This window comes from Brachionichthys hirsutus, chromosome 17 (assembly GCF_040956055.1).
Source record: "Brachionichthys hirsutus isolate HB-005 chromosome 17, CSIRO-AGI_Bhir_v1, whole genome shotgun sequence".
NCBI lineage: Eukaryota > Metazoa > Chordata > Actinopteri > Lophiiformes > Brachionichthyidae > Brachionichthys > Brachionichthys hirsutus.
Window position 1 is genome coordinate 6,866,198 of NC_090913.1, and position 26,573 is coordinate 6,892,770.

Genomic DNA, 26,573 nt, shown 5'->3' on the forward strand with positions numbered 1-26,573 from the left:
TTTTGAAATTTTCGGTAACATTGCAGTCAATGGAGCTTCAAAATGCGTTCCTCAATATCTCGGTTGATTATTGACCGATGCTTACGATGTTGTCCGGATCGGATCCAGATTGTGGATAATGTCGTAATTTCTTTGATGAAGGTTCACGTCTTCAAAGAATTAGGCATAAACACTTCTTGACATCAGATATATATTTCCTTCGTGGAAAACTAACTGTGGTTATCGTGTCAGCTGTTTAGGAGGCTGAGAAAAACAATACAATTTCCTTGTATTCGCGCTTTTGAGTTTAATTTGGTTCAATAGCTCAAAGAAAGGCAGGTTCTATCTAACAACATTTATTTTACAAGCTGTTTAATATTCACATCTAATCTGCACCCAAATAAAAGCCGCTATGACGTTCAGAGGGAGACAGAGGCTGGGGCTTTCCGCACACATCCCAGACCATTAAAATTAGATGACGAAAACAGAGCGCGACAAACACAGGATGGAGACTGGAGGGCGGCTTTGACATAGACCAACTTAAATGATGCAGCACAACAGAGACACTTGAGCAAGAACTCTCATTTTGGCATCCCAATTCACAAGACAGCTCTGGCAGTAATCGTAAACATTTATTCAGATCAGAAAACACTGCCGAACGCCTCTGAGGAACATCTCTGTGAGGTATAAAAGAATCCGGAAGGAAGATGAGGAAAGAAAGATAAACCAGTCAAGTGATGAAGACAGAATGCGTAGGGAAGGTCACAGATAAGATAGGCAGGGAGACAATCAGAAAGAAAAATACAAATAAGAAATGCAAAGTTTAGCGGGACCGATTGCTCTTTGTCTGCATGTAGAGGCCCAACGATTTTATGAATTAAGAGGCGTGGAAAGAAAGGTTGTCTGGATGTAGAGCATTTTCACACTGAAGATAGCTTCATAAAACAAATACTAGAGAACAGGTCGTCTTTGTTATTTACTGATTGCATAAATCAAAATTGACCTTTTTTTTATTTTTATTTTGCTGATTTCCAAAAGAATTTGTACTAAAAAAAATAGGAATAATTAATTTTTGCAATATTGTTGTTGAGATATTTCTAAGCTCCAGCAGAAACAGCTCATCCAAGCTGTCAAATATGGAACAGAACATGTTAAGTGCTTACCTGGATAACTTAACGTGTGCTTGATTTATTACCGTAATAGTGAGTTTGACTAACATGCAATCATTTTAATTGAAATCAAGTGTTTCACAAAGCATGAAAAGCGTGCTTTGAGTTTGATTGATTGTAGATGAGTATTAATACTACAGAGCATCTTTGGGTGCCTTGAAAAGCACATTATTATTATTATTATTATTAACAAGGCAAACTGATGATAGTTAGCCACGACCAAGACCAAGCATGCTGCCCATGTCTTTGCTCCTCACCTGTACTGAGCCTGGAAATGGTCCTGAACAAAACTATGTCGATCTCCAGGCTGCTCTGTTCTGACTGAACCGGAGGGATCCTCCAATGAACTGGCTTCCTGCAGACACAGACAGAAGATAAATGATAAATAATCATTTGAGATTATATTTACCTGAAGTTTGAAAAATCAATTCAAGGAGAAAAAAAAAAAAAAAACAGTCAAAAATGATGATTACAACACATAGAGCAGCTCTACAAGCCAAAAACCTGGAAGACATTTAGCAAAGGATTGTGGGATTTGAACACACATGTATGTATTCAAGCATAAGAACTGAATCAGTTCTAATGGGCTTCACCAGGCCTGATTCCAGCAGCTGCTCTAAAATGAACTGTATTTCTGCTTTGTAAGTAAAGCCAGTCTCCCGCGCTAGCAAGGTTGTCAGGTTGTTACAGGGTGAACAAAGAGCTCAGGTCGCTTTGAAAGGAACGCAGTGTCCTCCTATCCTCTTGTGTTGTCTCCTGCACTGAGCAACTAGAGGTCAGAGGGTCAGATACCACCACCATCAGCAGGGCACAGCATCGTCGCATCACAGGAGCAGTAGACACACACACACACGCAAACATGCAAGCTGGCATAAACACAAGTGTGCACATATCAGCTTCGAGGATGCACAGACACAACCTCAGCATTGTTCATTTAGAGGTCATATCCTGTTGGATCTTCAATCACTGTACAGTTCACTCGCTGCGTGGACTAGAAATTTCATAGGATGCAAGAATGCAAAACGTTTCAAGGCATCGATGTAATACTGCGCAACTAAATCTCTTCTAAACCAATCAGGCCCATTTCACTCGATCTGAGGGAGCTCACCTGGTGGCAGTGTGTGTTTGTGTGGCCAGTACAGTACATGCACGCAGACAAGCTAAAAACAATATTAAATTGTCTCTGTGATCTTGGGATCCTGGCAGGGGCGCACCTCCCAACCACCTGGACATCTTTTTGACGTTGTTGCTGTCCCACTCGTTCAACCTGTCTCTACTAAAACCTGCACCACTGCAGGATTTGGTGAAGCAACCGCAACGCTCTCATCTCAACAACAAAAAAAAAAAAAGACAATAAAGTCGTCAAGATTCAGGCCTACTGGAAATAATTCTAAAAGATGAGGCACTTGTGATAAACCCATTGAGCGGGATATCTTTCTTTCATCAGGGCTCACGAGCAACACGGTGTGACACGAGATTAAAATGCCTCTGTGAAGACATGCTGCAGCTGCAAAGGAGCCGAGGCAGCAGAGATGTTGAAAAGTGATAAATGATAGTACACGTAGCAGGAGCTGGAGGGCAAAGTCAGTAGACGAGCCATCCATTGCGATGCTGCTGACTAACACAAATACGGCAGCAACCGATGTGTATGTTAGCTGCTATCCAGAGTAACAAAAAAAAGATATACGGCAAGGATCTGTCTTCCGTCTGATCCCAGACTTCTTTCGTCAGAACCCTCACCTCAGCTTGGGCCGGGTATCGAGTGGGATCAGACATTTCTCAAGTGCAGCCATTGCAAATCTCTTTGGTGCTGTGCCTCCGTCGGATACGCCGCTTCCCTCAAGATATCTTCACACGTGTCCTTATCAGAGCGCTGCTGGTTCCCTGGTTTTCCTCTTTGTCACGGGAGTTGCTGGAGCCTATCCCAAGCTTGCTATGGGCGAGAGGCGGGGCACACCCCGGATGCATCGCCAGCGCATTGCGGGGGGAACATTAGAACAACAAGCGGAAAAATGACCAAGAACGCTGCAGATTCCGATTCATTACATGAGCACGCTTTCGAATGACAAGTTCAGCTTCGTAGGAGAGGCCTCGCTTTTCACAAAGAAAATAATTATCAAAATACAACCAAAGCACGGCAACAGGGAGGACGTTTCACTTTATGACGTTGTTCTATTTGCATTCCCATTATTGATTAAGAGGAACTTTTCAGCATTTTCTTCAGAGGCAATAATAATAAGTATAGCTGTAATATTCAATTGCGTTAATATATGAAGAGACGTTAACTGAAGTTTGGGAGGAAAAATATATTTTCAATTATCCAGAAGATAAACAATTAAATAATAAATGAATGGTGCCCAGCATGGGAAAGATGCTAAATTATTTAGCATCTCAAAACGTATTGCGAGCCATCCCTTCAATCAAATACAGCTCACAAACGTCAGCACAGACACGCACACATTTCCATATATTCATTGATATTTTTTCTTCCATCCATCTTGCCAGGGTCTGCAATTAAAGGCCTTTTTATTAGTGGCGCTGAAACAAAGCAAAGGAAAGCAGCAGAGCATGATGCGAAGTGGAATGGGTGGAATTTAAATTTCAGATACTGCCATGTTTCCTCTACAAGATAATGTTTTCATAATGGTATTGCAAAAGGTATTTTTGTTTCTAAGGCCCAAAACTCCACTGAGGGGGGGGGGAGTAAAGGGTAAAAAAAAGGAGGGTAAAAAATAAAAAGGTGAAGCTTTATAAAATAACCTTATTGCTTTACAAGAAGACATGTTTGCTTAACTTTCCTGCTACATGCATATTAACGAGCCATTCGCTTTCTATACATGGATGTAACCACTTCAACACAAGGATAATGAATATACAAAAAACAATATGGGCAATTTAAAGGTGGGGGGGGGGGGGGGGGGGGGACCCGTGTAATACCCTACAGTAAAGTGACTCTTCATCGCTTGGTGGTGAACTTCACCTGTTGCAGTGCAGGCCCCAGCAAAGCCACAGCAGCTGGTGTCCGAGCAACAAAGTCAACTTGACTTTAGTGTCTTATCTGCTGTTGTAAGTGGATTTGTCTGAATCCATGTCTGTGCAAGTCAGCAGTGGAAAAACTGTTAATGGCGTTTCACTGATTAGGAATGCTCTTACTAAGCAGCAGGAGTGAAGCAGTGACACAGTGGATCTGAAAATAGCCAGTTGATGCAGCCGTTTGCTGCTTCAGGAGACATGAGTTGTGGCCCCGAGTCACAACCTGCAGTTGAACGTTTTTGTTTGTGTGATTGCTGGGTGCTGTTCTCCATCGCTGCCTGGGGGTGGTGCTACCATCCTGTGTTCTGTGTGTTTAGTAGGCATTGATTAGATGTTGTTGTGCGCTGTCTCTCTGTGACCCGGTGTATGGATTGTGGTAGAATTGAAAAAGTTATAATTGTAACAATTTAAGACTTTTTTTCGTAGTTTTCTGATCACGTAAGGGGGGGGAAGCCAAGCACCTAACCGCACCTAACCCCAACTGATCTAAACATCAGTTTAGATCAGTTTAGATCAGTTTTCTGTCATAGCGACACTTTTAGAAGCCATTTAAAACAAACTCTTATTTATGAATGAATGAAAAACAAACCCTCTAGAAAAGTGGCTCTCTACATTTTGGTTCCAATTTGACAGCAGAAGACAGACATTGGCATTAGAGACAGAGAGATCGGGAGAGTGAGACTCTGACAAAGAGACATTCCAGAGCGGGGTGAATGAATCGCTGCTCATGCAGTAAATCAGCTGACTCATGTTTATTCTTTCAGCCCCGTACCGGTCACGCTAATTCAGCCTTTTCAATATTGGCTTATGGTAAAAAGGCAGTGTGGGAGGTAAGACTGGAAACCACCACCTTTTTTTTTGTGGGTCTCCCCCCCGTCCACCTTCTTCACCTGTCCTCCTGCACTTTCATCTGCACTTCTCCAGCCATCGTTTCCTGTCCATAAACTCTGCTTGATAAAACGATCTCCCTTCGCTGACTGATCTCGTTCTCTCTTGGCAGACGAGGCTCGAGCCTCTCTCTGTCTCTTCCTTTTTCTCACCTGCAAACTGGTAAAGCACTATTAGCAAACAAATATTGACTCACAGATTAATCATAGGACTTGCCTATCGGGATGACAGGGGACAACCTATTAGCCTGTAGGGCTTCTAAGGGCTTACAAGGGAGTGTGCCACACTGGTTTATTAATGTAAAAGTTTCACTAAAACCAATGGAAAACACACAGAGCACAACTCGCCACTGCAAATGACAAACTGATGAATCAAAGACACAAATCAAATTGTCTTCCTAGAAATTATTTTTCATTTATGTTTCAACATCAGACTAAATGGCATCAATGATGTCAATATTTTTTTTTCTTTCTTTCAGCTAAGGCCACTGAGTACAATGAGCACAGGTGAGAGGAACAGGTCAGACGGCATTGCAGCTTGCAGGCATGTTCCAATGCACCGCAGGTGCCAGGAAGACACCATATAAGGAAGACAAGTTTATAAAGGGTGTGGTGGTTCCACTGAACAATGAACCTGCGGGACAGACTCTGTTTACTTCCCTTTCTCAACACTGATCACACAGAAAAGAGACAATAACTGAGTGAGAAATATTTAGAGCATGTCCCTTCCTGCATGTCAGACCTACTTCAGGGTGACATCCATACCTGAAGAGCTGAATAACTCATTTCATATTTTTCAATCATCTTCAGGAGAACCATCTTTTAGTTACTGTGTCGATTCAGTGGCAAACAGGGAATAAGACAAAGCAGAGACAAATTAAGTATTTTATCCTTTATATTTAAGACGATACTCAGTTTCCCACAGACCGACTCCAGATGAAGTAAGTCTGCTTTCATCCTATAGGCACAGGAGCACATAAATTATAAAATACTAAGTTAAGTACATTCAACTGAAATGGACAGTGGTGGAGGCTGTACTTATGTTCATCAACTGAAGACAGAACACAGAACTCCGGGAGGAAGAGTAGCGGGCAGAATGTGATCATTGTGATGTGCCTGCTGCCATAAGCACAAATCAATAGTTGGACTAATTGTTGCTGCCACTTCTCAATCTCCTCTGTGTGAAACTGTTTTGCCCCCCTGAGGGGACATATTTAAATTTTCATAACCGCCTGCAGAATGGCATTTCAGTCACAGCAGCCCTCTTCTAGGGCTGGTGGGTGTCTGTGTGTGTGTGTGTGTGTGTGTGTGGAGGGGCGTCCGTGTTTTCAAATCCTTCTGCTCCTTCTGACTGTGAGGTCAAACAGGTCTGTCCAGGTTTTTAGCTCCCATTGACAATCAACACAATTCATACAACGAATCCTTAATTTCATTATATATATTTTTTTATTTTCCTATTTTTGTGTGTGTGTTGTTTGTGTATTAGCTTAACTACGGTATAGTGGATTTAAGGTTTGGGTTACAGATCATTAAGAATCAACCTATGTGTAAGGATAAGGAGGCTGAGATTCCTCTAACCTGCATTAAGGAGCTTTGAATAGATTGACAGAAATTTGTTGAATGGATTGAAAACGGAGCACACATTTTCAATCTGTAAAATTTAGGAGTTCATAATAAATCAAAGGCAGCTGCATAAACATGTTTAGTTTCAATCTGCAGCAATTTTCTCACTTTCTTGGAATTTGTTAACGGAAATGTTTTAACGCACGAGTATGTAATTCTCTTTGGATTGTCGCTCCCTCTCTCTCTCCTGCTGCACCTCTCACGGCAACCAATCAGCACACTCCCCCAGCTCAACTGGAATTCTTTCCTGCACACATGCATGTTTTTGTGTTAAGCGAGAGAGAGAGGAATAAAGTACGGTTATCTGCAAAATATACCTCTAATCAGTAGTCAAAGGTAGCAGTACCACAAATTTGTTTCACCACCTGAAATGCCATCCACTTCAAAACGTAGAATGTCCTCCTCCACCACATAAAACATCAAAGAAACCAGAAAATACACCAAAGCAAATGCTACCATGCCATTATTTATTGATTTTTTATTTTTTAAAAGCCCGGTTTGAAATAAAAGGTTCACTGAACATAACTTGATTCCCCGCCCCCCTTTTTTTTTTTTTGCATTCAAATCTCCAATCCAACAGAAGATTCTGCTTCAATCGTTACACTCGTGTCATCAGAATATCGCGATATATATCGTGTGTCACGATAAAACCCCAAAATATTGCGAAATTGGTTTTAGGCCATATCGTGCAGCTCTAATTGTATGCTCCCATGATCATACGAAGACACTGAGGAATTGTTCTCATCAGGATAGTTAAGCATACTGACAGCAAGTGAGTGGGCAGAAATGCCATAAATCTAACCTTTCAGTGCAGAAGCAGTACATTTGATAAATTCTTTAAAGCTACGATAATTTGACCAACAGAAAGAGGAAAGTGGTGTTTGCTGAGGGCAAAGCTGCGGCTGTCGTTAGCGCTCGATCTGGCATTTGCAAGTAAGGCTGCTGGTATTGTGTCTGTGAGGCGAGAAGGAAACCAAGCCAGTTTAGCAAGGTCCCATTGTCAGAATGAACATTACTGAGCTGCCTTTGAGTGTGTTCCCGGTCATCGCGTTGTGTTATGTAATGTTGCTCAGGTTACGCTGGAGAACTGGTCGTATTGCTCCCACAGCAGGCCGTGCCCTTCAAGATGTTACATCATATCACAACTCTGCTTCTTTGTAAAGTAAGTACTGTCTAATGTTCAGTGCTTTACAACAGAGGATTTTGGAACACCCCAGAGCACTTGTATTTTTTATTTTTTTATTTATTTAACCTTTTTTTAACCAGGAAAATTACCCTTTCAAATGGGTCCTGGCCATGATAGGCAGCAGCAGATACAAAAAAACACACATTTCAAGGTTACACAGTTACACATATAAATATATATAGTATGTTTAAAACAAACTATAAAAAACAAGTGCATGTTGTGGAATCAGCCTCAAAAACTCTTAATTTAGATTTGAAAGTGCTCGGTGGATCTCCTGCAAAACAGTGTATAAATTCTATTCACAGTTTAATCACTAAATGCATGGCTAAATGCATGGCTAATTACACAGCTAATCAAAATTTGCATTTGCTCATACAATGACCAACTTGATTACTCAATGTTAACAGACAACAAATTAAAGCTTGCATATGCATTTTAGGTTTTGCATGCCATTGTGTAAGAGAAGCTTAATTTTTGTGGCTATTTGTGTTAGGCTGCGCTTAACTTCTGAGTTTGCACCTCTTACTTCAAACCCTCAAAAGTCAAACCATGAGTCCAGCTACTGGGAATCCAAACACATATTTGCATTTACACCTGGCAGGCACCAAATATGAACATCTACAGCTTGAGCAAGTAAACGGTATAGTGCAGAAACTCACACACGAAATCAATACGAAAGGCCCAATTATGTTCACGACCCGAAAATACCTCAGAGGGTTAAAAAAAAAAGGGGAAATAATCAGAAAACAACGCATGCAAACAACACTAGTTGTTTTCCTGATAATAAATGGAGAGCCTTGAGCAGACCGGCCGGCCGTGAACATGCACGTCTTTGATGAGCACTCATTACGCTTTTTTTCTTCAGAATTTCAACAGATCCCCAGAAAATAACTCAGGAGGGGAATAATGATGACGTTAAAAAATAAATAAAAGATCTTGCAACAACGAGCTGTCAATGTGACAAGAGGCTTATAATGCACTGACTGAAGGGGTAAGTGTTAGACATGCTAATTGCTAAGTAAGCTGCTACCACACTGATTCTTTGTGTGAATCAGGGATGAACTGAAGGCTATTATTCACTCATTGTTGACAGTTATCGAAAACTTGATCCTGTTTTCTAGTTTCCAAAGTTTTTAGGTAGGCGTACTCCTCCACCTTCACAGTTCTTGTCATCAGACTTACTTTCATGATGAAGATTGTCCTCATGAGCGTGACGTTATCGCTGACAAGACTGGCTGTGAAAGAAGTTCCTACAACATTCTTGTTTTGCAATCTCAGAAAAAAAGTGGAAAAAAAAGTCCATCAAAATAAACACCCTAAAAACACATGCGGCACACTTTGGCTCCATTATTAAGTATAAAAAGAATAGCAAGTGAAGCAACAGATGACAACACATGAGGGCGGACCTGCCGGATAGAGCTGCGATGCTTTGATGACGTATTATGTGTGTGCTCCAAATCACAAGATTCAAAAAGCAGCAAGCGATAACTTGCAGCTCACTCAAAGAAGAAGAAAATCAGAGGCGTGTCGGCTACAGCAGGCCCCGCTAGTCGGCATCTAATAGGATTATTGTCATTTCAGTTACGCAGAACTGCAGAATCATTAAAAAGTTCAACCAGCCAAATGTCACATGCTAATATTTAACTCCAGTCATGATGGAATGCAATAAACTCAGACATAATGATGTTGCCCTTCACTCCCTCTTGGAATCTCTTTCAAGGTTACAGAACTTGCTCCAACGGTGTTACTGATTCTCCACTTATGTTGACATAAGGTGTTCAACAAGCAGCGATGTGATGTTGCATTTAGTTTTCAAAAAGGACAACCACAGAGTCGTGCAAAGACAAAGTCTGCCCGAGTGACCTTGAAATTAAAAGTCAAACTTTTGGGTTTACACTTTGTGAACTTTCTAAATGCTTGATGGGGAAAAAAGGTGGCACTCAGTTGTGGGCAATGCAGTACCCAGTCATTATATACTGTACATACAAGACTGTGATTGTGTGATACATGGTCAGGAAAGATAAGCAGCGTCAACTAAAGCATGTTGAGATGAAAGGAAGTGTGTTGTGAAAGATCCCGATATTCACCAACGGACTAGTTTAGGTAGAGCAGCAATCTATAGCAATAGCAAAGAAATCTTGCAAAGACAAACTGCGCCCTGAAACACTTTAAGCTATGGGGAAGAAAACAGCTCCTGCACCGATGCAGCTTTCTTGGAAAAGGATAAACTGGGCAGGAGTGAAGCTGATCTCCCGCCGAGAACACAACAGGGAACTCCTCCTGCTCTGCATTTGTTCTTCTTTAAAAGGGCAAGTGAATCTTACATTTATTTTCAAAATAGCCAATTCATTCATTGATGCATTAAAACCTATTAAAGTAAATGTGATGCAGATTTTTTTTTCCATCAGCCAGTCGAATTTCGTATGTTATTTCTGTGGGTTAAAGCCAATGTATTGTCACGCCTTATACACAGGAGCAAAAGTCTGAAGACAGCAGCCCCTTAATCAAATCAAATCAAATCAAATAGAATGGACTAAAATCAGATTTGAATCGAAATCAAAATATTCGGAGTTATGCGTAAGGCCCCAGGTTTGTTTTTGAACGTGTGTTTTTTAAATGCAGTTGAGCAACACATCAGAGTCGGAAATCTCACAGGCAACATCTGGATATCTGTCAAAAACAGTGTCCTACTCTGAAGCATATCATGCAGCTGTATCACACGTGCACTGATTAAAAAGGCTCCCACTGTTAGACTGTGGACCTGAGGCCGTATCATACTGGCACACAACAAAGACAACATCAAATTTGATGGGTTTAGTGTAACATGAATGTGCCAGATGGAGCTTGATGGGAAGCAGCAGAGTTCTGAACATGGCTGCCTGGGAAAAGGCACCGAACTGAATCGGAAGAAGAAACTAAATGGCGAAGATTCAACCAAGATGGATATCAAACATATTCCGAGACCTTTCCCATATCCTTATTGGCTTATAATGGAATGAAGGAGGGCTGTCCACATCAACACACACTTGCATACTTACTTGAGTACTTGCATTCAATGCACTCTTTGATCCTCAGCAGCAACAAAGACTAGCTGGAGGAGGTTCAAGAGTCTCTGGACTCACCTTGCTGTTGGTTTTGGTCTTGCTGCTACTGCTGGGGTTCTGGCTGAAACTAGAATCTTCATGCACTCTGTCCAAAAGCCACAGAAGGAACTCGAGGGCATCATGTTGAGCGTTTCCCCGAAACTGAGAGGCATATTTTGCCACTGCACTCTGGGGAAAGAGAAGACATCATAATTGGTCACTTTGTGGGACCAATTATGCCAACATCCTTTCTGATCAAGTCACAATAATCACACAGAACATTGAATTCATCATTTAGAAGTGAAACTTGGTTCAGCGTGATGCACTCGGATGTAAAAAAAAAAAAAAAAAGCAGGGATGATTTTATCATTTAATGTAGACGATAATTTAAGAACATCCGTGCTATTATGATAAATTCATGTAAGAGAGCTTTTCACACTTTTCTTTGGACATTGGCATTTGGGACGAACGTGTCATGGTGTAAAGGGGAAAAAGCTGAAGATGCTTCATAGTAAGTCCAATCTGATTAATGGAACAACCACTTTCTTTTTATCTGTTTTTATGTAAATAAAAGAAGAGAAAATATGAGATGCAGAAAGAATAAAATATGTTAGCGATTGAGAAAAGACAGACATAAGATATCTGTGTAGTTTCCCCATCAGGGGTCATGACCTTTGTCACCTGCTCCCATACCCGGCCGGCTATCTTTATACAAAAGTAGGTCACCTAGTATCATTAACCTTTGTCCTCCCTACAACCATCTTCCCCCTATGTAAACAATGGCGGATCAAAATGATTGCAGAGCATCAATATACTCTCAACATGCATCAAGGAAGCTCTCTCTCTCTCTCTCTCTCTCTCTAACACCACCTCCCCTCATCTCATTGCAATCCGTCTTGCTGAACAGGCCCGAGTGGATTCCTCAGTGACAGAGAACGTCAATGACAAATTATGACCGACATTAACCTTAAGGGGAACTTTTGAAGTGGGTAGTACGGGTAGTGTGGTTAGCAGCAGCTAGTGTGGCATTGCCAGTTTCTCCCTTGAGCCAGTCCCAAGCCCGGATAAATGCAGAGGGTTGCGTCAGGAATGGTATTCAATGTAAAGATTTGCTAAAAATTGAACATGCAAATCAATGTAATGAAGAAAGAAGGGGAAGGTCTACAAGACAGTGGTGAGACCAGCCATGATGGACGGCTTAGAGACAGTGTCTCTGAGGAAAAGACAGGAAGCGGAGCTAGAAGTGGTGGAGATGAAGATGCTGAGGTTCTCCTTGGGAGTGACCAGGATGGATGGGATTAGAAATTAGACAATAAGAGGGACAGTGAAGGTTAAACGTTTTGGAGATAAGGTCAGAGAGACTTTGACGATTTGGACATGTCCAGAGGAGAGACGGGGACTATATCGGTAGAAGGATGCTGAGGATGGAACTGCCAGGGAACAGGGCTAGAGGACGACCCAGGAGAAGATACATGGACGTGGGTGAAGTGGAGAAAGTTGATTTGCTGTGGCGACCCCTCACAGGACAAGCCGAAAGTACAGTAGTAGTAGAAGTATGTGGAATTGTGCTGAATAAAACCCATCAAAAACGTGCCTCTTCATTCACACTTTTATTTTTCAGCAGCTCAGCGTTGTCAGCTGACCTCTGCTGTCACAACAGACTGGATGCAGGGCAGTCATTACTTCCAGCCTTCACTTATTCCACTCTCACATCTTTCCTCTCCAGCACACACACCACCCCGATCGTCCTCTTTTCTTTACCTTCCATTTCCTTTAAGAAAGATTCCCTATATAACTAGTCTCCATTAACAGATTCCACCACAAGTGACAACGCTGACTTTCTGCTGAAGTGGGTAAACCATGCCCCTTTCCCAGCACAATGTGAGCACTGTAGCGAGACAATTGTCGGGGGGATCAAACCACTGACCTTCTGTTCAGTGAATGGCCAATCCACCTTTTGAATCCACAGCCTGCATGATGTTGGCAGCTGCGGGGACTTTGCTCTCAAGCTGTCAAACATTGAAAGTCCTCAGCCTTCAGGCATTTGATGTGTTTTCTCAGATCTTTTGGTCACATCTGCAGCATTCATCAGCCATTTGGCACTGATGCATGAGGCTCTAATGGAGCAGAGCATCATCTCCCTGCACATCCAGAAGACGGGGGTGACAAGGCCAGGAGCAGGCTACATATCTGTCTTGCTGGCTTTTGCTTGGTCGCCGCTCAGCGGCCAGTGAGACTCAGTGAGCCGATCCGCTTCTCCTGTGGTGCCGTATCACAGTTGCACAGTGTGACATTGTTGAATCAAAAAGATTGATTTATTCCAGGAACTTCTTGCATCCTTTCATTGAGGTTTGGCACACAGATGTTGTCAGATGTAATAAAATTGTTTCATATTGCAGTGCTTTCTGCAGATTCAGTACAAACACACTTGTTCTTATGTTTCTTGATTGCCTCAGACGCGACAGTGTCGATGTAACGGAGCGCAGCTCACTGAGTCACAGGAACGCTTGTCGCTTCCAGACAGCATATGGTGGTTCGCTAACATTGCTTACAAATGCACCGGCTTTGTGTTTTATTAGAGTGAAGTGAAGTGTTTGAAGCATTATTACATCCCCCACCCCCTGAGACATTGATTATTCTGCATGTCTGTGCCCAAATATAAAAACCAACACTGATTATTTTCATCCTGTGATCAAAAGATAAAAAGCCCAGATGAAAAATATGGAGTGTGGACTGGTGGCTGGAGAGGGGAAAGTCTACCTCCAGGGCAATGCCGCGGTGCCCTTGAGCACCGACCCCCTCATCCTCAACTACTCCGGATGCGCCGACCACGGCGCCACCCCTCACACTCTCAGCATTTTTTTTTTCATTGTGTGGGTGTGCCTTGTTTATTAACATATACATGACAAATAAAGTTTTTATTCTATAACTGGTAAAAGCCCCCTCCCCCCCCCCCCCCCCCCTGCTTCATTCAAAAATTGATGCAATCAAACACTTTACATTTCTCCATATCGAGCCTTGAAATTCAGGATGAGAGTCTCCGCCGACTTGGAGAAGAGACAAAACAGACCATTTGACTTTTTGGTCACACTCACACCCTGCCCTTCGCTTGCAGAACAAGCCAGGCTTCCTGAAGCACCCGGCTTCATCCTATAAGCTCAGCTGAAACTCGCGTCACACTGCTGCTGCTCCTGCAGAGCCCAGGAAAAGAGAGGAATCGCCGCTCCTCACCGATTTATAAAATTAGTTACTGAGCCGGTGTGGAAAGCAATAGGAAAAAAGAGCTGACTCAAGACATCAAGGGAAACTTGAAGGGGACAGCTTTTGCTCTGAGACATATGATGATTCTGGGACAAAGAATAGGGCTGGGCAATATAAATAAATGTCATTTTTCAGGATGGTTGGCCCCTTCCTCCGATTCCAGCCCAGTGGGGGGGGGGGGGGGGTGGTCATATGAAGGTCACAGAAGTAGACGATCATTTTGTTTACTCGCAACCCCCCCCCCCCCTCTCTATCCTCCTCTCTCTCTCTCTTTCCTTCTGAGCAAACATCAATGCAAACTTCACAGCAGGGAGGCATCGCACTTGTCTGGGCAGAATGCATTTCCTGCAGTAACCCCCCCCCTCCCCCCATCTTCTTCCTCCGGGGATGAGAAAATAAGACACGAATCACTGTGTTGATGCGAGACAAGGGGAATGAAGGACACATATTTACGCCCCTACCAAAGGGGGACATGCAGGGTTACTCTTGTCCATCCATGCATCTGATCATGGCGGGACATGCAGCCGACCCCCCTATCCTTATAAACTGCTGGACAGAATAAAATGATCTTTGACTCTAAAGATTTTGTGAATGTGACATTTTTAAGTACTTTTTAACCTGGTCCCTTTTCATGCCATTTCACTTGTGACAGAGGGCACTATCTAACAACGTCGGTACAAACTGCTCCTTGTTTCAGTTTCTCCCACTGCAGTCCTGATGAAAGGTAGAAGAGCAAAGCGAGGAGTGCGTGACTATTTCTTTTTAAGTGCATAGGGGCACATTGAGTTCAAGGCTTGATATTTAGTATTTCCTTTCAGTAACTGGTTTTAAAGTACCATCATGATCTCACACTCTATTTTAACCTCTCCCTTGAAGTGGCTGAATGATCAAGACTTAACCCGACTCATACGCTGTGTGATTTGATCACTTTGCAGAGTAAGAGACAACAGAGTGGTAAGGTTTGTCTATAAGTTCATAAATGGGTTGAGTGAGGAAATACGCCCTGGAGTCACACCGTACATCATTCTAATATATGGATAGAGAAAAGAAACATTCCTGTTTAGGTGTACAGTACAACCAGATACAAAATCTAAAATAGTCTCGTTACTAAACATAATAATTGCTTTTATGCAGTTTAAAGAATTTCAAATCTCAAACATGCAGGTGCTGAGCTCCTCCTATTTTGTAGATCAAAACATTTAGCTGCCGTTCTATTTTAATCACTACGTTTTTCCTACAGCTACGGAACACACAGCACTCCCTCTATTATAGGAGAGTTATTCATTTATTGCTATGCCTCAGTTCTTGGTGATTCAACCATTGACATCATCGTGAATATGTATACCTTTCTATTAGAACAAACATGCCTCTGGTGTTTTGTGATTTTGTTTGTTTGCATGTTGCATACCCTTGTTCCTCTATAATTTCCCCACAGGCTGATGCGGTGAGCTCAGAGGAAGAGTCTGCCATTCTTGGAGTCCCGGCTCACAACATCCAGAGGTCAGTGGCCTCAGACAGAAGCATTTTTGTTGTAATGTTGTTACTTGATGATGTAATACCCTTTGCAATTTGTTCTCTGGACTGCGATTGCAGGAACATAACAGTTTGCGTAAGATAAGGAATGCTTTGACTCCCACACACCCAGCAAGACAATCAGGGAATGCAGAAGAACCACATGAAGCACTGAATCGTTGAAGCAGGTAATTCAAGTGGAGACGCTAAAGCCAGCATATAATCAGTAACCACAAAACTACTTCAGAGCTCAATAAAAAAAAAGGAAATGTTCAAACCTAAGGCTCAGTGCAAAGGTGGGGTTATGTTTGGCTTCTGAAACAGCAACGCCCGAACTGTGTTCCTTCATTCATTCAGGCTAAAGGTCCAATCATATTCCATCAAGCGATCACCTGATGCGTTCATTCAAATATCTGTTTTTCCTGTTTGGATGTTTATGGTCGGTAACTCTGTTTAAGTCAAATCCCAGAAATCAATGAATTAAAAGAATCATGCATAAAATGTTTATGTATTTTTCTTTTTGTTGCATTAATAACAAGAATCTGCAAATGAACTACAGCATATAGATATAGATTCATGAAGAAGCAGCTGTGTACAGCTGCATAGTGGAAAGTAGAGAAATACTTGTATCAGGAAGGAGGGGGAGAAAAAGTATTTATATGAAAAACAAAAGTCTAATATTTAACAATCGGCTCCTGGGGGGGGGGGGGCATGCTTGTAAACAAAAACAACAGACGACCACTTTTGCACCCCCCCCGCTGTCCTCACCTTGAACCCCACAGACAGCTGCGGCGTGTACTCCAGCGTCCAGAGCGCACGGACCAGCGACGCGAGCTGCTCCGTCACCTCCCCCCGGGGTTCCCGGCTCCCCTCGCCCCTCAGCTCCCGGCCGGCTCTCCCGAGACACACGTCCGGCTTGTACTGCTCCAGCCCGAGGTACTCGGCCAGCAGCTCCGTGTTGCTGAGGCACTGCACCACGGCGTTCATGAAGCAGGTGTTGCCGTGGTTCTTCAGCCCCAGCGCGCCGGGCGTCTTGTCGCCGTAGCACCACGACAGCCTCTCTTTCACGGAGCCGTGACAGGAGGACGCCGAGGAGCTCTTCTTCACCACGGCCGCGTCCCTGGAGACCTGAGAGCTGTCGTCCGGCCCGAAGCCGCCGTCGTCGTCCTCGGCGACCGGCGGATCCGCGTCGCGAAAGTGCGCCAAAGTGCCCAAAGTTTTCAGGATCCTTCCCATGAAATTCCCGAAAGAGCGCAGCGATTTTCTCCCCATGAACCTGGAGGTTTTGTATTTCTTCTCCTTCCGCGTCGCCGTTTTGGGTTTCATGGCTCTTACCTTGGGTCCCTTGCGGGTATCCATGGCTCTATTGCCAAGACAGAGTGAGAATGAAACGGGCTGTGGAGTCGCACCTGTCTGCCAGGCTGTCTCGCCTCTTCCTCCTCCTCCTCCTCCTCCTCCCGTTTCTCCTCCTTCCTTCCACTCACCGCTGAGGACGCGCCGGCCCGGTGACAGTAAAAGGCACATTTCTGGCGACATTCTTTGACATCCTAGCGATTCTCAGTGCGCGCCTTTTGTGGAGCTCCAAACTCGGAGCGCTCTACCTTCCTCATCGATGCGCTCAGCGCTGGCCTTCCGCTGGGTGTCTGCGCATCTCTCTCCCCCCCCCCCCCCTAAACATTCCACAACCCACAACCCACGGCCTGAAACCAACAGCTCTTTGGGTGATCGGGTCTGATGCCCGCCCCTCAGGATTAGATAACTTTATTTTTCTTTCACAATAGAAAGGTTGATAAAGTGAGCAATAAATAATTTTCCTACATTTCAATGATGACACTGGATCGAAGAAATAAAAACACAAGTTCAAAATACATGGAACAAGACCGGCTTTTTCCCTAAAAGGAAAAGAGAATATAACCTGTATTATTATTATTTTTGTCTTGTTTTCAGGTGATTTTAACTAAAAACAATAATAATAGGGACTAAAACATATAATCAAATAATTTAAAGTGCATGTAGAAGTTTAAAAGCATTGACTACCTAAATTAGGTTTGGATTTTCTCATTTTATACTTTTTGACTCGCTGTGAACAAATGACAACTGTATTGTTGTTTATTGTTGACTAGAGGAAGCAGAAAGACTAATAAAATATAGTTTCTAACTTGATGATATACTTGATTTATAAATGCATGATCTCCGTATGTTCATATTTATAAAATCTCATGGTCCTTCTCTCAAGGTAACATGATAATGCTGCTGTCTGCAGTGCATTTCTATTCCTGCTGTCTGACTGACCACAAGTGTGACTAAGAACCTCTACTTTCTAGTGCTAAGATGGATCCATAATATTAACTACTGAGAGTCGACTTTTGCTTCATCTTGCTGTTAAAATATATTTTTGTACAACACACCAGCATTTATACATGAAGAGCAGCCTATAAATAGCCCCGGAGCCTGTCTCCACACAAAAGAATAATGCTGTGTTTGTCATAGAGGTCTGCTGAGGCACAGACATTCCTCAAAACAGTTTCTTTTTCTGGAATATCTGCTGTGCTATAGAACGTGCTGCTGCTGAAACGGAAACTATACTGGCAAATGTATAAATGCAGAAATATAGGAATATTTGTGAATACATTTATTTCAGTATTACACACGTTAGCAACATGGTTAACCTATAGTTTTATGCATAATAGGCATGCACCGCACATGTCTTGCTGTAGTCTAATTAGATCATTTGGTTAATCTGCTAAAATAAAATCCAGGAGACCGTTTCATCTTGACAAATACTAGTCTGAGCAGATCGTATCTCCTGCCTTGCATGCTCCTCGTGCCACATTAAGACGAAGAAGGGTGCGGGAACTTCCATCGGTAAATGGCTCCGTCTGCACCGGCGCTGATCAGGGTCCTGTTGTTGGCGCAGAGCTTGATGCTAGTGATACTTCCACTTTGAGGCATTCCTAAATGGGTCACCACACCTTCATTGTAGTCCCACACCTTCACCAGCTTGTCTTCTCCCCCTGTCACGAAAAATATGTCAATAGCCTTGACAGTAAATGGGAGCGTGGGCTGTGTGGACCCACACATAATTGCATTGATATCAGTTAAAGGAGCGCAGCAACAACGTGACATGTAACAGACGTGTAAACGCTCATTTACCTGTCACAAAGTGTTTGCCATCCTGAGCGATGTACACGCAATTGATGGACCCAGTCTGTGAGCCCTCCAGCTTTCTGATGGTAGAGCCGTCGTACGCCCCCCAGTATGTGATCTGCAGCGAGACGGAAGCACATAGAAACGGGAGTTGCAGATTTTATACATGAAGCATACAGTTATCCCAGCAACACATCAAACTCTATAAGACCTTCTCGCTTGTAACATTACCGTCCCATGAAAACCACAGATTTCTAAAACGTTTATCTTTTCATAAGCTTCTGCTTCATTGCAAAACAATTTAGAGTAAATGTGTTGAAGTGTTAATTTGCAAGCAGAAAAATGCCATTTTCTGAACCCATAAAGAAACTGTCATGGATTTAGCCTTGTAGCCTCCGTTTCTCCCTTGTGTCTCTCCTTGTGTCACACCAGACTACAACCCCCATCAGCCTCAGTAGAAGAATAGACCCGTTGCAGATCTCTCATGTTCTGCCTGCAGTAACAGAGTAAAATCTTTTGATCTGAGCCCAGATTTCATCTCCCTGTGATGTTTTTCCTTGTGCTTTCTCAAACATGCGTTTCCTGTGCAAAGATCATTGGTGCCAGGTTGATGCACACGCCACGATGGTCCACTAACTCACCGCCACACTCCACCATCTGCCTATAGTCTCTGCCCCCATCAGCTCCATTCTGTACAATAAACCTTGTACTGCAACTCACCCACTTTGTGCTTGCTTTTGACTCCCGCTGGACACCAAACCCAACAGACAGACTTAATCGTTCCGGTCACAAAAAATCACAACAGTTTACAGCGAACCGGAAGGGACGATGTGAACATTTCATGTCAATTAATATGCACAATATATTTCAGATATTCAGAAGTAGTTCGCTAGAAGCATAAAATTACATCATAAAATGGAAATACTCGAAAGTTAAAAGTACCTGAGACTTGTACTTAACAAATACCCTACTACTGGCTCAGAAATACAAATCTATTGAAACTGTGTTTGCTGATCTAAATGAGATCCCTGGAGCTTTGCAGCTGTCAAAGCTTCAAGTCTCACAAAAGGCCATTGTGAGCTGCAGTTATTTATAGTGCAAATGGTAGAAATATCGCAGAATCAAAGAGCATGATTGTCCTTTCTTGTTATTTATATGGCCAACTTGATTGCATGTTAGGTTAGAGACTGTCAGTGATAGGCCAGGTTGATTTGATCAGTATAGCCATCTTCTGGGGCCTGGGCCATTCTCTATAAATTCCCATCGAAGGTTCAGTGTCTCTCTCCGTATCTCTGTTTGCAAGTTCAGGTAAAAAGTGTTTTAGTTTTTAAAGAAAAAAGCATAATACATCACCCACTTCTTATTGATACAAAATTCCTGCCTGATCCTCCACTCCAGTGTCTCTTGACCTTTCTCTGTCAAGTTACTCATACTCTAATTTCACTGGCTACCTTTGTGTGAATTTACTCACAGTCATGCTGGGATGTGATGAAGGGTTGAAAAAGAGAGAGAGAGCGAGAGAGAGCGGAGTGTGTTGGTATTTGTTCTCTCTAACAGAGTGCCTGTGTCCTGGGAAGAGCAGATGGTGGATCTGGCTGACGCTTAGGGTTGGATGGCATGCAGATCCGCAGGAAGGCACGGATGCCACAGCACTCCCCTCATCTACCTCATCTCACGCTCCCTCCCTCTCTCTGCTAATCAGCACAACTTGTCCCTGCCTCTCAGTATTCGGGAGGAGACAGCAGCTTGTGTGGTCGAGTAAAAAGGGTGTGGATGGCATGCACAATTAAGGAAACGATTACCCATCTCTGAACTTGTGGCCTTGTGATGCAGAGTTCATTAAAAAAAAAAAAATCACTCACAAAATCACAGCCTGGTGATCAGAGCGCGACATCACATATTGTCTGCTCAAAAATCAAAGCAGACAACGGGCTTTCAAACAAATCTATGTACATTCAATGGTGTGTGTGTGTGTGATTGTGTATGATTTGACTGGACTTGCCACAGAACCAGGCTTTCCTCTCATGTACACTTGAATATTCTAGTAACATGAACAGCATGATGAGACATCTAGATTAGGATTGCTGAGTCGCAGTTTCTTTGCACCCTGAGGGATTGTAAGAATTCTTGTTTTTTTTTTCTGTGAGGCATGACCGCGGCGTTTTACCTCCTCTTGCTGTCAATTCATACACCGATATTAATGAGAAGGTCAAACATGTATGAGTCACACAGTAATGGGATATACCCATTGGAATACAGGTCAAGCAAACCTTAAGTTCAAAAACGCAAACCTGAAAACATTTCAAAATGAATTCCTCTGCAATGATTAGTGAGATAAAAATATAAATGGTCCATAACACACCTTCCTGTCATTACCACCGGTGACGATGTGGTATTCCTCTGGGTGGTAGCAAACTGTGCGAACTTGTGTGTTGGCATTCAGAGTTTGAAGACTCACAAAGTGTCTATAGCAGGAAAGCATAAAAAGCAGAGAAGAAGATTTTAATGTGACACTTTGCATGAACATATAACTAAAGCATGCTCGATGCTCACACCCCAGCGCAACAATATATATATATATATATATATATATTGTCTGCATGGCTGGATGTTGTATTGAGCTCAGTTCATTAAAGGCACCCTTCTGACTAATGTTCTTTTCATGCATCAGCTTGTTCACAATTCAAAACAGGAAATCCATGCAGTTCTTGATGAACACAGACTGGAATTCTTTAATGTAGAGACGTAGAAGAGGAGAGACAGTGAAAACATGAGCACCATGACACATCAGAGTGCTTAAAGCTTTCTAATCTAATCACAGAATAATTAACTCATTTGATTTCCTACTGCACCAACAGGACAGCGATGAACTCCATCATTTCTTTGTCTCTAGGAATGCATCCCTCTCTGCTTTGAGGCTGTGCGTATCACCTGCATTTACACTACATTACTTATCGTTGCTCAAAACAAAAAGAAAATCCCAGAAGAGCAATGTATGCCTTTTCTATGAGAATAAAGCTTCAGAGAGTACGCATACTAAATGCATGTCCTAGGCAAAATACTCACTTTAAGTCCCAGATGATGCAGGTCCCATCAGAGGAGGCAGAAACACAGTCTTTGTCATCACTCTTGATTTTAATACAGGTGATAGTGGCTGCGTGGCCACGAGTGGCCTTCAGTAGTCGATGGCCACCAGGTTTCAGCTCCCAAAAATGCACCTGCAACAGGCGAATTAAAACCAACTCACACCTGAGGGGCAATCTCATTGTCCTAAATGTAATAAAGTCATTTTTATGTTTCAATTTTCTCTACAAATTGAACATTTCTTCTCAAAAGTTCAAAAGAATTTCTAAGAAGGAAACGACTGTTGAGGCTGCACTTGTAATACAGTGCACCAGTACACATTTTCATCCTTACATCTTTTTCCACTGGACAGAGAATGAACTGCAGAGAAATGCACAAACAGCTCTCTAAACTAATAATGATAATGTGAATTCAATTGCTAAAGTTATAATTTCATGGTTACAAAATGTAAAAATACAGATAAAATAAATGTAGGGCCATTATTTTAGGTGTAAGTCACAATATGGGGAGACTGGGGTGCTTGGTGGAAGTCTGCGCTTTCCGAGTCCTTTTCTCGTTTCAATGTGCTGAACACATGTTGCACATATTGGCGTTCCTCTGGGGTCAATTTAACCTGAAGCTGGTTTAACAGTGTGTGTGTGTCCTACTACTCTACCCTATGAAAGTATCTATAATGTAGAGTAACTCAGTTCATTTAGTTACTTTGTTTCCAGTAGTGAAGATCAAACGGTTCAAAGGGCTCCATGATTCTCCTGCAACATTGTTTCCTTTACTTCCTGCTTCAGTTATAAAGATGGATCTTCCTCTCTTCCAGACCAGCGTGTCTCCATCTTCACATCGTAAATGGAACATCTGCTCCAGAAGGCAGGCTTTGTAGGTCATGAGGCAGTCCCAGCTTTGTTGGTGTTCATCAGCGTGTTCAGTTATTTGGTGGCTGTTTAATGGTACCATGATGGTTTATAAAGTCATTGACTAGAAAGTATACTTAACCCTTTAATCATATTTGATCCACTTGGCCTTTCAGGAGTTTGAGATTTCTACATCATAAGTTTTTTTATTTGTATTTTCTTTTCAAGATAAATTAATTATAACAACTAACTAACTAACTCACGTGGAACAAAGAATATCTGCTTAGAACTTGGTCCAGTTCAGCCTCTTGTGGCCAAAATGGGTACTACAAGAATAATGACCTGACAAAGATAATATTTCCTGACAAAACTTTCACAGGAGGCCACGTATAAATTATGTGCATTCAGTGCAAATGTATCTGTTTGCATCTCAGTCGGTATTTAAACCCTTCGACATATTTTAAAGCCCAAGACATTATCAAGGAGTTTGTGAATAATTTCATGTTGTCACTTTATTTTATATTTGTTTATGATTCTGAACTTCAAATGAGGTTCCTTTTTTTTTTTTTTTAACAATTATGTTTTATCTCTCTCTTAAACTCACCTGCCCCTCTCCCGATCCACTGACCATCCTTTTGCAGCTCCTGGTGCCAGCGATGGCTGTCACACTCATTCTGTGTGCATCTTCAATGATGAGCATGGGCCGGCCGCTTTCTGGCGCAAACATGCGAATCTTTTTATCACTCCATGCTAGAAGACAGAAATCTTTCAAGTCAGTTACACAAGGATTACTTTAATTCAGTATGTGAAATGGACTGATTGATGAAGAAGTAAGTTACTAAAGACAAAATGAGTATAACTGTGGAGCATTCATCCACAATTTCGAGTGACTAATGTCTAACAGCGAAGCAGAACATAATGATTTGCAGTAATAAGTGTGTTGTTGTTTTTTGCATTTGTATTTATTATCTCTATTTCCCACCGCTGAGGATGCCATGTCCATCAGCCATGATGTGCAGGCAGTTGCAGGTCACGTTGGGTATGGTGATGCGCAGCAGCTCTTTGTGCCTGTCTATGCACCACACCCTGATGTCCGCCCCAGAGCAGGTTGCAAATATTTCAGATGATCCGCTGTCAGAAAAACAAGAAAATAGCAATACAGATTTCAGCTATGTAATGTGGCCATACGTAACTGCCTGTTACGAAAGATCCCTCAACTCTTTGTCTGTCACTCACAAAGCTATATCTACGTCATTGACAGCACCGGTGTGGCTGGTGGAAATGAGATCAGCTATGAAGTCATCAAAGCTGAAGCGATACATCTGAGCCGCCTCCGTCCCAACAAAGAACTGATGACCTTCTCCTATTAGAGCGATGGAGGTCACTCCCTTCTCCAGGGAAACTTGCCTAGTGTAGAAGAAAGGGGAGAATATTAATGAGCAACACCGTACATATTTATTTCAACATGCTGTGAAAGTTAGATAACATTAATTATCACCAAATCTAAAAAAGATTTTTTTTTGGGGGGGGGGGGGGGGGGGGGTGATTTGATCAATACATTTGTAGCACTCACTTGAGGGTCTTGAAATTAGTTTGGGAGCACAGTTTTAATGTGCCACATCCTGAGCCAACAAGCAGTTTCCCAGACCTCAGTATTTTCAAGGCATTTGCACCCTGCACAGAAAGGACACGGGCATTATTAGATTATTAGGTTTAAAATAATAAAAAGCTCTTGCCCAAGGAACATATTTGAAAAATATTAGCTCCTTGATGCTTGCTGATCCGTATATCTAAAGTTTAGTCCCTGACGTACTTCATGGAGGAATCAACTAAAACCTCTGATGCAATATAGATGAAGCTGCAAGACTCTGATTTCATGAATGACAAGAGAAGTATTCAATGTTCCAGACACATAAAAAAAAAAAATACATACATGACATGAGCCTGTTCACTGAGTGGGCGACAGCTTCATAGAATTTCACAGGGACAGATTAGGAGTCTTAATGACTTACCAGGCTGAATTTTGTTTTAACTGGACCACAGGCACTGAGAATCCCAGATTCCAGGTTGATTTTAAGGATGTCTCCGCTGGTTGTGCCGCAGAAAATGAACTGATCATCCCGATCGATCTGTGTGACGTTATAACGACACAAACATGATGTTTGAAGAAGATTTAAAGTCAAATAATCGTGTTTCGTAGCATATTTTGTGGAGAAGACTACTTGTTTATCTCCACACATGCACCAGCAATCATTTAGTGGTGCTTTACAATTTACATAATAAGTTTAAAAGACTCAGATAAATCTCAAAGTGGTATACCATACCTCAACACATTTCACGGTCCTCCTCAGCTTGCCTATCTGGCACTTCTTAGGCTCAATCCTCCCTGTCAGGAGGTCCAGCCTCCAGACGACCAACGTTTCACTGCCAAAAAATAAAAAGTAATTATTGCAAAATGCTCTCAGAGAACTCATAAGGAATGCAAAAGCAAGACATTTTGAAGGTGAGCACGCTGTTTAAGAATTAAAGAACAATTTGTTGTTGTCGCAATAGGCTTAAATTTTCTCGGACATAATTCACTCACTTCCCAGCGGAAACGAAGATATTGTCATTTTTGTTTGAGTACTGCACAGTGAGGCATTGGCCGGCGCTGTGAGCTGAAGCTGGGCTCTCGCAGATGGCCCGTTTGGTCTCAATGTTCCACACCGCTATCCTAAAAGACACACAAAACACACTCCCGCAGTCAACAATAAAGACGATGTGAAGCCGAATTATCTTAACAGAAAAGGAAAAAAAAAACTACAATGTGACAATTTCTTTTTTTTTTTATGATAGGAAACTATTATATTCCTTAAATGTTGCTAACTCTGATAAGGCACAGAGGGAAGTATCTTTTTAAAATGAGAATAAATCACATTGTTTCCCTCACTATTTTGTTTTTTCAAATGATCAGGTATGCTTTCTTGATTTCTAAATGACAGTCTGGTTATTCATGCGTGACCAGATCTTCGTTCTACTTCACCGGCTACACTAGAAGCTTACCGGCCATCGTGCTGACCCCCAAGGGACGCAAGGTATTTTTCATTTGGCGAGAAGGCAAGAGCCGCTACCTTTTCCTTATGAAGCAGCAGCTGGGCATACATTGTTCGCTGTGCGTAATTCCAGATAATTACCTGAGCCTGAGAAAATACGGATATATTTATTCATGGTGCAATAAGTAAAATATATATTACACATTTTTTTCTTTAATTTTTTACGTAAAACTACCTCAAATCCCAAAAAGTCAACCTGTCCAGAGGCAATATATGATCCACTTTTGGACACTGAAATGCAGGACACGTTGTTTGTGTGTCCATGCAGGAACCCCTGCTTGCCATCGTTGATTGACTTCAGGATGACTGTATGTCCCAGAGGGTAGATCAGGCACTCTGTGTCTGGATGGACCCACAGGCCGGAAGACACCTGTCCTGATGAAGAAAGGAATAAACCAATATGTTCACATTGACCCGTAACCTTAAATACAACAAAGATGTATTATTCCAAACCTCTTGTAATTACACTCCATGTGTGATATGAGCATAAATGAACATACTAGATGTAAATGAAGCAGAAAAACTTACCGCTGAACCCAATAACAGCCTCCACTTCGAGCTGAGGTATTTCAGTGGAATCAAGAGACATGGTTAAAAAGAAATCTACTATTTGTCTTCTGAAAAACTAAAAGTAACCTTTTACTAAACGTTTTGGACATACAAGCCAGC

At 42.2% G+C, this 26,573-nt stretch overlaps 2 protein-coding genes across 2 annotated transcripts in view; both read right to left on the minus strand.

Annotated features, from left to right (window-relative positions):
- Positions 1-17,092, minus strand: part of usp43a (ubiquitin specific peptidase 43a) — a 31,912-nt gene extending 14,820 nt beyond the window's left edge. Inside the window, exons 1-3 of the mRNA XM_068750835.1 lie at positions 16,502-17,092; positions 11,000-11,149; positions 1,406-1,503 (exon numbers count right to left, since the gene is read on the minus strand). Of these exons, the coding sequence (XP_068606936.1) occupies positions 1,406-1,503; positions 11,000-11,149; positions 16,502-17,092 (839 nt within the window). The remainder of the gene's footprint in view (positions 1-1,405; positions 1,504-10,999; positions 11,150-16,501) is intronic.
- Positions 17,093-18,565: 1,473 nt separating this feature from the next.
- cfap52 (cilia and flagella associated protein 52) lies at positions 18,566-26,493 on the minus strand. The gene is made up of 14 exons (XM_068751388.1): positions 26,433-26,493; positions 26,080-26,279; positions 25,855-25,991; positions 25,397-25,525; positions 25,137-25,236; positions 24,825-24,941; positions 24,386-24,486; positions 24,049-24,219; positions 23,795-23,943; positions 23,417-23,562; positions 21,947-22,098; positions 21,243-21,345; positions 18,887-18,998; positions 18,566-18,747 (listed from the first exon to the last, which is right to left on the minus strand). Exons 1-14 carry the CDS (start codon positions 26,491-26,493, stop codon positions 18,566-18,568), a joined length of 1,860 nt encoding a protein of 619 aa, XP_068607489.1.
- Positions 26,494-26,573: the final 80 nt, after the last annotated feature.